Raw genomic sequence first — 14127 nt, forward strand, 5'->3', positions numbered from 1 at the left:
CTACAAACTTCAGCTCAATATCTGTAAAACTGGCTAAGTTACAGACACCTCTGTGTTAGCTAAGATCATTTAGCTGTGGTGGCCATCCTGAATTGGATTGACTCCAAAAGCTAATCCATTGTAAATGTTCATCCAATGATTTCTTCCTGACAGTTTCATTAAAATGTGTCCAGCGGTTCATGAGATATATCGCAAACAGACAAACACGGTCGACTGTCATAGTTAACGACACAGGCTTGGAGGAAAATCCGGTTCGATCTGTGAGTGCTTGGAGTATGTGTTAGGGATTGAGCTCAACTACTACCACACTAAGTTTGAGCTCAAACCTGTCTGAGTTAGAGTCATTCTAGTGTGCGCAAAGTTCAGCTGGCTCAGGCGGTCATAATGAATTGGGTTGATCCAGTCATTACTTTCAGAATCTGTCCAGTGGTTCATAGGATATTTTGCTAACAGACAAACACTACAAAAACATTTTCACCCGCTTCTCACCTCTTGGCAGCGGGCAGTAATGATAAACCCCTTGTTTGGGGGTTTATCTGGAATACTTTTTGTTTGGCTAACAACTATGTTTTTATTTTTATTTATTTATTTATTTTTTGTTATTTATTCTTGGCTGACTCTAAATGAACTGAACCCCAACACTACAATTGTTTTAATACAGTCATCAACTGCTGGCCCGTGGGCCAAATCTAAGCCATAAACTCATTTAATTCAACCCACAAGTTTGAGTTTCTCTTTAGAATATAATCTTCTTTTGTTAACATTTTCTACATATTTACAATTTACGTACAATGATCCACTTGTCAAGTCAAGACCCAAACATTCCAGTTCACAGAACAAAGCCAAACTAAATGGAACATTGTGAAACACTTAATTGGTTATCCAATTAAGGCAAAACAAAAATTATTGCCTGACACCATAAAATGTAGGTGATAATGTAATATTTGAGGGTCTGTGTGTGTCATGAACCACTGCACGGGTTTTAATGAAACTCTCAGAAGGTAATCACTGTCGTCTATAACTGATTCAAGATGGCTGCCACAGCTAGTCAACCTTAGCCGACACAAAAACGGCTTCAACTCGGTCAATTTTACAGACACTGAGCTAAAGTTTGGTGTGGTAGCAGCTGAGAGTCAACTCCAACACGCATTTGCACCAAAAACTCCTTGTTTGAAACTTAATCATGCAAGGTAGCGGGCGATATGCATCCCTCCAAGTAAGGTCATGGCCCAGTCAGGGATCTCCAACTTTTTAAATAAAAAAAAAACAAATCTGCATTCGTGAGCATTCCCATTGATTTTCCAAATTTGGAATTCCAGGCACAAACAAAACGCAGCATTAAAATCTAGCTTTCAAACTACTGTCTCCAACAGGTAAGATATTAACTGTTCGTACTTTTACCCAAGGCCTCACTTTAAAATGGACTGAAATACGCCTTTAAGATGGAAAGAAATCTGAGTCCTATTAAAAATGAATGAACACTTTGGGATTTAAAAACGTATGTCCCCCCGTTTAGTCCCCGGCGTTCCTGGGTTGTAACCCCTGACCCCAACAAACCGCCCCTGAAACCCGTAAGGCGTCTGCTTATCTAAGCTGCAGCACACACCCACAGACCCACTCCCTCCATCCGTCCCCCTGCCACGAACAGAAGACGTCTCTCTTCGTCGGCGCAGACTCTCACAAGGCCGGACAGGCATTTCCTGTGGGTGGGACCCCGAGAGCGAGACATTCTTCAGCCAGGCACCTCCACTTCCTGTCTCTGCTCACGCGGCACTCAAAGGCACACTGTCTGGACCTGAGCACAGGGGGAAGAAAATAAGAAATTAAAAATGCTTTATCTGAGGGCATCACGTTCTGCTCAACAGTTTAAGAAGTTCAAGTCCAATGGAAGAGCAATACCAATTACAGCTTCCATTAAAAGACTAATTCGTTCATGCTGGATTACACACCTCTTGTTCTCAGCCGGGTTCTTAAATAGCAAAGCATTTTCACATTGTTGGTGTCAGGACATGTCCTTCTTGTGATGTTTGGGCACCGCAGGGTGCTAAAAGTAGGTGTGACAAATAATCAATGTCCTCCCGGGGGTCAGCAGCTGCACCAAAGGGTTGGTATTTGACGACAAGAGCGGTCCACAGAACAAATGTGCTTCAGTGTGGATCAAAGTGGTGCGCTGTTGGGCTCCAAATGGAAAGAATTAGTTTCTTTTTTTTATTCCAGTGTCTTCCAGTGCTGTGGAAAAGTGTCTATCTGTTGCTTTTGTTGACACACTTTCAGAACGTCAAGACAAAGCGAGCCTGTGTAAATCCAAAATCCAGTTTTTAAGTGATTTTATTTATGAAAGGAAACAAAATATTCAAACCAAGCTGGCCTTGTATGGAAAACCTAATAACGGGTTGTGGCAGCAGCTGCAGTAGGGTGTTTGAGAGAACTGGAAGTGAGTCTGTCGCCTGGCTGTGGAGGAGTTCAGCTGCTGCGCTTCTTTCGGCTCATCGTCCCGCTGCAGAACCCAGGTGTTCCTCAGCTTAACGAACCAACGGCCGGACGTTCTCCTACAGAGGAGAATTCACAGTTCTGTCACTTACTGCAAGTCGTCCAGGTCCTGAAGCAGCAAGGCAAGCCCCGGACCATCACACTGCCACCACCGTGTTTGACTGTCGGCATGTTGTTAACGGGTCCACTTTTGTCTGGTCAGTCCACAGATTATTTCCCCAAAAGTCTTCAGGATCAAGACGTTTTGTTTTTTGTGGTAAATGTGAGGCAAGTCTTTGTGTTCCTTTTGATCAGTGCTGGTTTTTGGTCTGGGAACTCTACCGTGGAGGCCATTTTGTCTCTTTGTTCTTGTCGATTCATAAAACTCTGACCTTAACAGAGGCCTGCAGAGCTTTAAATGTCCTCCTGGATGAGTCGTCGATGCCTTTTGGAGGCCACTCCTGCGAAGGTTCGCCACTGTTCCAGGTTTTTCTCCGTTTGTAAAATACGGCTCCGTTTAAATGAGTTCTTGATTCTCTGGGTCTAACAGTAATCAGTGGGTGAACTCAGCAATAAAAACAAAAACAAAATTATTTCATTCATGATTTCCAAGGTTGGGCCAAGTTGGCATTTCACACAGGGCCAGGTTGGCTTAGATAACTTTCTTTTACTTGATAAATGACATCATCACTGAAAAACTGATTTTTTTGTATTTACTCGGGTTATCGATCTTAACATTTACTTGCGGATCTGAAACATTTACACGTGACCAAAAACAGAAGAAATCCGTAGGGGGGCAAATACTTTTTCACAGCACTGAATATGCTGGGTTATAATTAAAACAACCTGTTCTGATGTGGCCTTAAAGAAGGTAAACGTGACCTCAGAGTGAGATGATCATTCAACAAATTTAGCATGAGTGGGATGCTCAGGAACCAGTCCGACCCATGAAAGAAATCACTCCGCCCTCAAACAGGACACAGATGATCTGCAGCCAACATCCCAGAGCTGGCCAGCACAGGACACCAACAAAATTCCCTTAAATTATATTTCTTCAAAGCTCTCCAATTGCATTTTAATACTGATTTCTGCTGTAATGTGTTACAAATGTTTATGGAAGATGTGTTCAGTGACCACAGGAACGTAGGGAATTTGAAGATAAGGTAACTTTTGGTCCAACTGAGTTTAAACATGACTGCAGAAAGTGAATTCTTTAATACAGGAGGAAAACAAAGAACAAGTTGTGGCTTTTTTGTGTGTATCTGCTGCCCCCTTATGGCGCAGCTGTGGACAGCATGACTCCTCAGGAAGCAAAATAAACTTTTCCAGTAACATTTTTATTCAACTATTCAGACACACAAAGTAGCAATTCTTATTTGAACTATCCCCACGGAACGACTCCATCAGTGTGCTCCATCTTTGGATTAAAAAAAAAAGAAAAAAAGAGTGTTGAAGAGTTCAGTTTGTCAACAAAAAAGCTGCTTCATTTCTTCTCACACAGGGAATAAAGAAGATCGATTTGCTCAGCATACTCAAACCCAGGCCTGTGGGGAAACAAAACAGACAAATTAGAGGTGCACATGAAAACTGAAGATAAGAAAATCCCTGAACGATGAATTTTAGCTACATTAGCTTTAAATTACTCAAAACAAATAAACAAACAAACAAAAAAAAACAGTTGCATGTAAATTTTACAGCTCCTGTGCTGCTAGAAGGACAGCAGGTTAAAGCAAACTGAGCCATTTCAACCACAATAATTTGTGTAATAATACAGTTTACAAAAACTGCTACAATTAAAAAAAAAAAAATAAATAAAATTGGAGTTATTTGAAGACAGCAGTGACCCACTTTAAAAGAGGGTCGGCTCAGACAAAGTGAACCCGGTTCATTTTACTGTCTTAAGATAACTCCAACCTTCTGTATTTCGTAGCAGTTCATGCAAACGCTTCGCTTTAAACCTTTACATCCTCAGCAGGTTCGGTTATTTCGGCTGAAATATTCGGAAATTTACTTAAAACCATTTCTCCAAACTGAAGCCGTTCAACAGGCAGGATCAGTTCATTTTAAATGGCCGGATTATCCCTTTGACGACATTAGATGCTGAAAATGTGACTGTTTTTTTGTTTTTCCCTGCGGTTATCTCACCGTCCAGGCGTCTCGAGGATCAGAGGGATGTTGTCCAGTCTGGGCTCGTTGACGATGTCTCGAAATGCAGAGATTCCAATGTTGCCCTTACCGATGTCTTCATGCCGGTCGAGGTGACAGCCGAGCTTACCTGCAAACAAAATAAAAATAAAATAAAATGACAGAAATACTGCAGGACTTAGCCAGTTCACCTGTTTGCGAGCAATCCGGGCTCTGGACGTACCTTTGGAATCATTCAGGTGGACGGCTCTGAGGTAGTGAAGCCCGACTTCCTGATCAAACTCCTCAAACATGGCTGCCGCTCCTCCCTCAGCAGACAGGTCGTAACCTTTCCCGGAAGCAACAGCCACATCTTTTAAAACACATTGTGTATGTTTCCTACATTCTTCCTAAAGGAGCACTTCTATGCTCAGATGCGCAGTTATTAAAGGACAGGTTTCACTCACCGGCTGCGAATGCGTGACAGGTATCGAGACACACGCCCACTCTGCTCTGGTCTCTCACTTTGTCTATGATGCTCCGGAGCTCCGAGAACTTCCCGCCTATTGTGCTGCCCTGGCCGCTCATGTTCTCCAACACTGACCCCAGAAAAAAATTAAGGAATAGCGCTCAATAAAACAAATGCTGTGTGAATGCTGAGCGCTGAATGAAATGTGCTGAAGAGGCTGAAACTGAGCTCTTAAAGTCAGAACAAGCAAAACAGAAGCTAAAAAACAGCTAAACCGTAGCTAAAAACTAAAATTAGCACAACAGTAGCTAAAAGCTACATTAAGCAAAACCATAGTTTTAAGCTGAAATTAACACAACACTACCTAACAGCTAAAGTTAGCAAAATTGTAGCTAAAATAAAAACCTAGAAAACTTGAAGCTGAAAGCTAAAGCCAGAAAAACAGCAGTTAAAGCCTAAAATTAGCACAACAGTAGCTTAAGGCTAAGATTAGCAGAACAGTAGCTAAAAGCTAAATTAAGCAAAACTAGAGTTTAAACCTAAAATTGCCACACTATCTGAAAGGATAGCAAAACTGTAGCTAAAATCTAAAATTAGTAAGATTGTAGCTTAACGATAAAGCCTGCAAAACGGTAGCTAAAAGCTAACATGAGCGAAAAGGTGGATTAAAATTAAACCAAAAGAGTTAAATAAAGTTCAATATTTTCTATAAGTATAACTGGTGTGAATGCTGAAAGAAACACTAATTCAATTTAAAACGGCTCAGTAACACTTGATATTTCCTAAAAATCGTATCTTTTATGTGGTAAATATTTTCTCATTCTCTTTTAATGGGTGTTATAAAAATTGACTTCAGCACAATCAATTATTTGACCTTTGAGAATTACTCATGACTTCAGTTTTTCCAGAGTGGCAGTGAGATCAGACTTTATTGAATCCTAATTCGTGTGTTAACGTTAGGGGATCCACCCAGGTGGTTTTCATACCGCTCCTTAAAAACCTTGAAACTAAAAATCGATATTCAGGCCATCAGGAAGCGGCCTTCTGTGGGAAAACTGACTTCCAGATGCAGATAAGACCCCTGCCGACCTTAAACAGCTGCTGGTAACTAAAACCACAGATCTTTACAGTGCAGTCAGTCTCACCATACATAGAATTTAGTGGTTATTATAGTACAGTATGAGCCATTTTAAGACGGCAGCAATATGTTAGCGATCATTGATGCCGAGCCAAGTGCTGTGAAATTCTGGCTTCTAATAATTACACTGGGTCTTTCAAATATTTCTTTGCTTGTATCCAGCAGCAGGGCTTTCTGTACCTGTGACCACAGCGGGTGTTTGCTGGTGAGCATGGTTAATAGCTCCTGCTATCTTCTCCACACACTGCTCGGTGGTGATGGCGCCCAGGGAGGAGCCGGGGTGGAAGTTGTAGAGCCCGAGGCCCAGGAGGCTGCAGCGGCTCAGCTCGTCCACCAGCAGGTCCCGGCTTTTCTCGAACACGTCTGTTTCAGAGCGGCGCACAAAAGCACAGCGTGAAGTCAACGGCACAGGCAACGGCGGCCGCAAGGAGGAATAAAAAGCCCACAGACCGTCTTTAGGGGAGCCGCAGTTCATCAGATAGGACCCGTGGGGCAGGATGTGCGCTGGGTCGAAATCCCAACGGGCACGTCGCTCCTGGAACTTTTCGGCAGCTCGTGGGTCCAGCGCGGGCCTCTTCCACGACCGCTGGGAGCCCAAGAACAGGGCGAAACTGTTGCCGCCCATCTCTGCAGAGGACTCCACTGCTTTCCAGATCCCACCTGCGGACGACAGCCAGCCATGAACACCTCTGACACAAAGACTGCACGAAAACTAAACAAGACACAGCCTTTCACTTGGGTGTACAAAGCAAATAAGGTTTTTCACTGCAGTAATGAGTTAGAATGATAATCATTAGGGGAGTAAGGTATATAAAAACAGTGATAATTAGCTTTATTTTTAGGTGTATATAGCTTTGGATAATCATGGACAACTAGCTTGTAGTTGCTTTGTATGAAGCTGGTAAAATTAGGACGCTAAAATGCTGATGAGAGGGAACTTGTGGTTCTGTTACTTTCAGCATGTGTTTAAAAGAAGTGGCGTTTTTCAACACCACAGCATGGTCTGCTGCCATCTAAACCCCTGGGGGTAGTGTCTCACCGGGTCGTGTCCGTTCGAGACTAGTTTGAGACCCAAAATTATGAGAAAATGGTCAAACAGTCAATTGCAGACTCGCTGAATTTGGAGCGTCTGCGAGCAGCTGAGTTTTGAGCGGCCGGTCTTTGAGAAACGCAGCCTGGTTTGGCTTGCAAAAAACTGCATTCTTGGCCGTGCACATTTTTGTTGTTGCTGTTGTTGTCCATCTACCCACCCCTCCACACACACACACACACACACACACAAATAGCTGTAAAACAACAATGCATGTACCCTTACAGCCCTAATTCTCTTAAAGTGCAAGTATTGTGGAAATAGAGGTTAAGAAATACCAACATTTTGGATATTTCAAATGACATAACAAGATAGGACCAAAAGAAAAGTGCACAACTACCAAAAAAGGAGCCACAGAGAAATGTAAAACAACTCATATGAGTGATAAAGTGCATGATAATAACAATATGTCCTACCTTGAATTCCAACATGAGCCCCTATGTACTTCTTGTTGCCCCGTCTCTTCCTCCTGTCACATTTCTCCTCTTCATCATCCCCCCTGTCGGCACCGTTTCGGGCCTCTTCCTCACCCTCGCGGCGTTTCCTCTTCCTCGGAGCCATTCCCGTCGCGCATGTTTTACAATTACCGTAGTTTATTCTCCCGCCGCTTTAATGCTTTTAAATTACAATTTTTGGGGGGTTGGAGGGGAGAGAGGGAGGAAGGTAAGGTGGTTTTAAGTTTGCGTGAAAAGTGGGTGTCAGAAAGCGTGTTTTACTCGTCCCACCTGACAGGAGCCAGCCAATCACAGAGCGCCCCCCCCCTCCCGCAGCTGCTTCGGCCTGCCCATTGGAGACGCAAAATGGCCGCCCGTCAACCGACCGACTGAGTCCACGGCGCTTTGAAACTGAAATCCCTTCTGCACATTTCGGCTTCACACTTGTAACGTCAGTACTTATATATATATATATATGCTTCTCTTTATTTTATTTTATTTTTTGGTTAACCACCTGCCAACTACTTGACTCTCCGCTCAGGCGTTGCTGTGCCCGTGGCCTCGACGGATGCCTCAAAAAGCTAAAAGGAAAAAAAAATACATTTTTTCTTCGCACTGAAGCACTTTAGCTAAGCTAGCTCGCTAAGCTAGCTAGCACATCTTCATATGCGATTCCCGAGGTGAGTAGCCGGACTTCAGCTCTTATTCGTATACACTCAGGTACACTCGTAAACTCGACCTTTCTGCTCGCTAACCTGCTAACCTGGTTATCGTCTTTAAGCTGGGCTACTCGTGGCTCTTGTCAGCCAGGTAACATTAACTTGGTTAGCTTTGGTTTAGCTTCGCACATTATGTACTTTAGTGATTTTAAACCCATCCTGCGCAGGAACGAAATGCTCAACACTGGCAATGACAACGTATTATCGTTTCATCCTTCGTATTATTTAATATGCTTTAAATAATCTTTTATATTTATTGTTTTATTTGATTTTTAGCGTCGACGGTATCCGAGCTGCTAGTGTTGCACTTAGCGCTTGTTTAAACCTATAAAGGCAGGGAGTAGGATGTTTTATTTTGTTTGTTTTTTGGTATTGGTCATTTTATGTTTCAGAGAGTTGAAATACATATTATTTGCTTCTCGTAAAAGCCTTTCTCCTTAGGTGTTAGCTATTAGCTCCCTCCTCCACGGTGAGCTAAGTTGGAGAAAAGCTAACAGGACCTATTTGAACCCAAGCTCCACCAGCCACTGAATGTTTGGTGTGGGCTTCCTACAGAAATGACATGACACCACATGTTGGTCAGAGTTTGTGATTCTCCAGGCTTTCAGGAGAGATGTCAGGTTGTTGTTTTTTTAGTCAGGCAGTCCAGGAATCCTGTTGTGTTGGGAGTACACACATACAACATAGCTCAGCACAGAAACGAAACTAACCGAATAAAAAAAAAAGGCAGGCAGAGCCAGCACTGAGCTCTTCCTTCACTAACTTCACACCTGACATGGTGTTTTAAACCTGCAGATATCTCCTCAGACATCGGGATATTTTACTCATATTTCCATATAAATGTTTAAAGACGTAGTCCACATTTTAAACATCCAACAATCAAACCTATAAGTGTATGACTTCATGCATATGTCAGTGTGTTTTTTTTCTCTAAATTAACAGCTATAATGGTGTAGGTTTCATTTTTTATTTTTTCTGTCAGCCTGCTCTTTGCTTCAGTGTTTAAATCCTTTAAAGGGATATTTCAGCATTTTGAAGCAGGGGCTCTGTGGAAAAACTATGAAAGGTTGTTATTTTAGCTGTTGTTAGCTGGCTTCGCTTTTCGAGCCGCCTCTTTTTTTTTTTTTTTTTTTTTTCTGATGGTACTGATGAGCTAACGGCTAGTCGAGACCAGAGGAGATTGCAGTCGTCTTTTAAAACACCTCCAGTCTCCAAACACTCGGTGATGACCCGAGCCAATAAAATGTTTCACATGCTCTGCTGTGTGAAAGTGGGAATAAATACATGGTATTTTTTTCATGTTGACGTTAAAAAAAACCCATTAAAGAACAACATAAACACAGGTTTGGTTTTTTATTGCTTTGTAGATCTGCTGAGGTGTTAAACACGTGATGGTGTTGATTCTAATACAGCACTTCCAGAGCAGCCTGGGGTCATTTTCGTCAATACTTTCACATTATTTTTGTCAGAATAACTGTGATGTAAAATTAACAGCAGTGTAGAGGTTTTAAACAATAGCGTTTGCATGAAATGCCATAAAATTGTGAAAACGTTGTGCACTTTTAATATTTATGTGCATGTTTACTGTCCTGATGGTTTATATATCTGAGCAGCATTGTGAGTGTTATAATTTAATCCCTGATTCAGGGAGATGCCACTTAGGAGGTTATGCCTATGAAGTGTTAATTGTGACTAAATGTTTTTAAAATCAGCATTTACTGTTCAATTTATCTGTGAGGGGTTTAGTTTTACAGGTCAAACACCACAGAAAGAAGCACTTCTAGTTTTATGACTGTGAACGTCTGACTCCGTTTTGAGACGTTTTCTTTTCTTTTTGTAGAAGAGCGCAGCATCAGGTCAGGAGCAGCAGTTCATGGAAGACAAGAAAAGGAAAAAAGACGACAAAAGGAAACGAGAAGCCTCTCAGAAGGTGAGCTCGCTCGTCCGTACATTCCTGTTTGCTCTTAAAATGTACTCAGAAGTAATTCCTTTAGTGACGAGACGAGTGAAAGTGTTACCTAAAATATGCACGTATGCTGACCAGTTCATAACTGAGACGCTGATACAAGTAAGAACAGCATTAAAACAATATTCTATTGGTTTGTGTGTATTTTTTTTTTTAAATATAAGACTGGAGTTTTATCTGTTTGTTATGAGTGAACACAATTAAACATTACATTTACCAATTGTTTAAGACTTTTTAGAACAGCTTTACTTTCAGTTTAAAATGCAGCTATTGGGCCTACATTGTGCTGATCTGCTTTTTAAGTAGTTAAGTTCATTAAACTGTATAAACGTTATCCAACATTAGGAGCAGTTTGTTTTATTAGTGGGAAAAGGGGTGAAGTTGGTAACTTTTTAAGGTAAACCCTCTTGAACAGTTTCTATTCCAGCCATTGTGGCACAGCAGAATGTATATTTGAGTGGTAACATTTAGCTTTCATTCTGTTCGTTTTATTTTTTTAACCTCACATTAGAGGAACATTTGTTAGCGAACCAACTTGTTATATTGGCTTTACTGCAGTAAAGTTTGTTTTTAAGGTGGCACTGTATACCCGGTTCAATTTAACCTCTTTCTCCATTGCTTTACTGAAATCTGAGTACTTATTGGGCCAGGTATATGATCAGATTTATCTCTTGTGTGAAGTGATGTGGTGGGACTTAACAGTGTGAAATTTGGCTCAGATTGTTGCTTTAAATAACTTACAATGTTTTCTTTTCATCCTAGGTTACAGAGCAAAAGAACAAAGGTAAGCAGAAGATTTCTGTGTATAATTTAGATTACCATTAGGCATTTACTTGACAATTTAATCTTTCTTTTTGAATCTTTGGTCAATGACACAATGGCCTCTGTATTTTCTAAAGTTTGAATCATGCGTGTTTTTAATTGTCTGTCTTAGCTCCTTTCCTACAGGAGAATTTGGTTAGACTTAAAACCACATGTTGACCTGGTATTCACATGTTCTGGCTGATTTATTTACAGCTGTTCACATCTGGCCGTTCAAACGGGACCTTCACAACATGTCAAAAACATATCATGAGCACAATATCCATGTTGCACAGGACTGCTTGGGCTATAATAAATCCTAGACTGTTATATTTCAAATACACCAAGCATTCATGTTCTGCTGCTAAGAAAATATTTGGTCAATCCAACAGATGCCCACACCTGGTTTAGATGAAATGATGACAGAAAAGAAAGTGAGGAGTGAGGGAAAATATTGGTTTATCGCAGCTGATGCTGTCATCACAGTATTAAACAGTAATATCGCACAGTGCATGTTTTCCTAACATCGTGCAGCCCTGGTTCGAGTAAACAGCAACTCGCACTGAGCAACAAACAGAACGACAGCAGGTTTACTGATGCTTCGTAAAATCACAAGTGCGTTCAGGCACCTAAACTACGTAAATATTCAGACATTTATGTGTTTTTAGATTTACTCAAGTTGCAAATATTAGACAGTTATTCACATATATTTTTTTAAGCTTAATTATGTCGCCGAAAACAGCGGTCCCCAACCTTTTTAGCTCCACGGACCAGTTCATTATCAGACAGTATTTTCACAGACTGGCGTTTAAAGGTGTGGTGGATAAATACAACAAAATAAAATGATACAACCGGCATGAAAACGGGGGTATTTTTAAAAACATAATGAACGTAAATCCAGCGTGTCCTCACAGCTTTGTTAGCTGTGTCCTGGTGTTACATTATCAAAATGAATAACAGCCTCTCCTCCCCCTGATGTTCTCTAGTTAATATGGCGATGTTTAAACTTTAAAATAAGATACACCACAAATATAAAGTGCACAAAGAATACAACTCACCATAACGCCAAATCAGTGGAGCCCTGAGTCTGTTTCTCAGTAACCAGACTGTCCCATCTAGTCTTCCAGAGGCGTTTGGTTTTTACTCATTTTGCTGCTTGTGGGTTTGTTTTTAGCTGTAACGAATCACGTGACCTCGATAAGACTTCTGACACGCATCAAGAGTGAGTCATAGACGGATGTAGTGGAGAGAATCTGGTCAGTTTTCAAAATAAATGTCGTTCAGACTCCAAAAATATAAAAATGGAAATACTGTAAGTTAATTATTCTTTCTGTGCGGCCCGGTACCAAATGACTCATGGACTGGTACCATTCCGCGGCCCGGGAGTTGGGGACCTCTGGCCTAAAAGATGTGATTTGAAAGAAGTAAAGGATCATAAAATGATTAGTGATTTTTAAAGTCACTTTCAAGTTTGGAGCTTTTCAAACTAAGGGTCAGACAGGTAAATGACTGTGCAGTGGGCAGTCTGATCTAAATAGGGAGTGCATTTACATTTTATTTGGCGCTCTCGTTCTGTGATCCAGTCAGCGAGTCTGAATGGGGCTCCAAATGAACAAAAAACAAATTATGCACTGTTATTTTAAGGTCTTCTTGGTGAAATTATGTTTCCTGTAATCTTTTCAACAATCTCTCTTCCTCCATTGCCCTTCCTCCAGTGCCAGACGTGACCAAGCCAGCTTCTGCCCAGCCTCCCTCCTCTCAGAGCAGCTCTGCCTCTCCCAGCCGTGGACCCACCCCCACTGCCTCGCCGTCCCCAGCGACCTCAGGCCCCAGCAGTGCTGCCACCCCGTCTCAGGGCGGCAACAATGCTAAGCGCCTGGCAGCGGCCAACGGACAGCCCACCTCCACCACCAGTTCTTCCTCCGCCGCCGGCCCGAGTGCCGCTGGGAACGGCAGTGCAAGTAGCGGGGGCGGAGCCCAGGCGCCTCAGCAGCCGTCACGCTACATGCCGAGAGAGGTGCCGCCGCGGTTTCGCTGCCAGCAGGACCATAAAGTGCTACTGAAGAGGGGTCAGCCACCGCTGTCCTCCATGCTGCTGGTAGGAGGAGGAGGAGGTGATGGCTCGAGCTCAAACGTGGCTTCTGTTTCAGGTGAGCGTTTATATTGCGTGTATCATAAGTGATAGATGGTTTACATGCTAAGTACTTAATGGCACACAGTCACTTTACATGGTCACTCTGCCATCATTACCATGTTTGAGAGTTGGTGGCAAACATTTTAAGGTGAAAATTACAAAAGTGCAAGTTTTCTCCCTTTTGCAGATAATTTAAATAACTGGGTGAATTAGGATTCAGCATTTCCATTATAGCGATCTGTTTCACATCAGTACTTCTGCACCCTTTGGCCTATTTTAATCCTTGTTCAGCTCATTTAGGAGATAAGTGTTATGATTTTTTTTTTTTTTACTTTTATACTTTAACAAAAAACTTCATTTACAACATTTTTCCCCATAGACATGCATTGAGATCTGTAATTCCTTCAACAACTTTCTTTGAAATCTGCTTTACCAAACCTGTTCTAGTTTTGTTGTCTTATGTTTTTTAGCTATTATTTGGCTATTTTAAGCTTTAATTTTGTGTTCTACTTTTAGTTTTTTCCATTGTTACTGTTAGCTTTTAAGTAGCTATAGTTATAGTTGGCCTTTAGTTACTTTTAGCTTTTGGCTAGCATTTTATTGGTTTTAACTAGTGTTTTTGTACTTTTAACCCTCAGGGGTCTAGGGTGAAACTGGACGTTTTTTGGACTATTTTAAATTTGCTTTATATTTCACCCTAAAAGTGGTTTAACCTGCCATGTTTGGAGTCATTTTTTTCAGCACAACCTCCCAAGTGTGAATTTCAAGTAATATTTTACTTTT

The 14127-nt window shown here is 41.6% G+C and overlaps 2 protein-coding genes across 3 annotated transcripts in view; one reads left to right on the forward strand and one right to left on the reverse strand.

Annotated features, from left to right (window-relative positions):
• Positions 1-3787: 3787 nt before the first annotated feature.
• si:ch211-141o9.10 (probable endonuclease 4) lies at positions 3788-8024 on the reverse strand. Its single transcript, XM_017416117.3, has 7 exons — positions 7707-8024; positions 6651-6860; positions 6381-6563; positions 5061-5192; positions 4838-4942; positions 4615-4744; positions 3788-4013 (listed from the first exon to the last, which is right to left on the reverse strand). Exons 1-7 carry the CDS (start codon positions 7849-7851, stop codon positions 3953-3955), a joined length of 966 nt encoding a protein of 321 aa, XP_017271606.1. The 5' UTR covers positions 7852-8024; the 3' UTR covers positions 3788-3952.
• A 35-nt stretch (positions 8025-8059) lies between these two features.
• Positions 8060-14127, forward strand: part of tnrc6b (trinucleotide repeat containing adaptor 6B) — a 21999-nt gene continuing 15931 nt past the window's right edge. Inside the window, exons 1-5 of one of the 2 annotated variants that reach the window (XM_025005895.2) lie at positions 8060-8175; positions 8266-8404; positions 10284-10373; positions 11172-11193; positions 12926-13360. In XM_025005895.2, coding sequence (XP_024861663.1) covers positions 10317-10373; positions 11172-11193; positions 12926-13360 — 514 coding nt within the window. In that variant the 5' untranslated portion in view covers positions 8060-8175; positions 8266-8404; positions 10284-10316. Of the gene's footprint in view, positions 8405-10283; positions 10374-11171; positions 11194-12925; positions 13361-14127 lie in introns of both variants that reach the window. The other variant, XM_025005896.2, reaches the window with a different exon arrangement.

This window comes from Kryptolebias marmoratus, linkage group LG17, assembly GCF_001649575.2.
Source record: "Kryptolebias marmoratus isolate JLee-2015 linkage group LG17, ASM164957v2, whole genome shotgun sequence".
In the NCBI taxonomy this organism is placed as follows: Eukaryota; Metazoa; Chordata; class Actinopteri; order Cyprinodontiformes; family Rivulidae; genus Kryptolebias; species Kryptolebias marmoratus.

Excerpts from the sequence above, each read along its gene's own strand:
- si:ch211-141o9.10 (XM_017416117.3), bottom strand. The coding sequence starts at position 7,851 with ATGGCTCCGAGGAAGAGGAAACGCCGCGAGGGTGAGGAAGAGGCCCGA. Across the intron at positions 4,943-5,060 it reads CTGTCACGCATTCGCAGCCG|GTTACGACCTGTCTGCTGAG; the intron begins GTGAGTGAAACC and ends CTTCCGGGAAAG. Across the intron at positions 4,745-4,837 it reads CCACCTGAATGATTCCAAAG|GTAAGCTCGGCTGTCACCTC; the intron begins GTACGTCCAGAG and ends TTTTGTTTGCAG.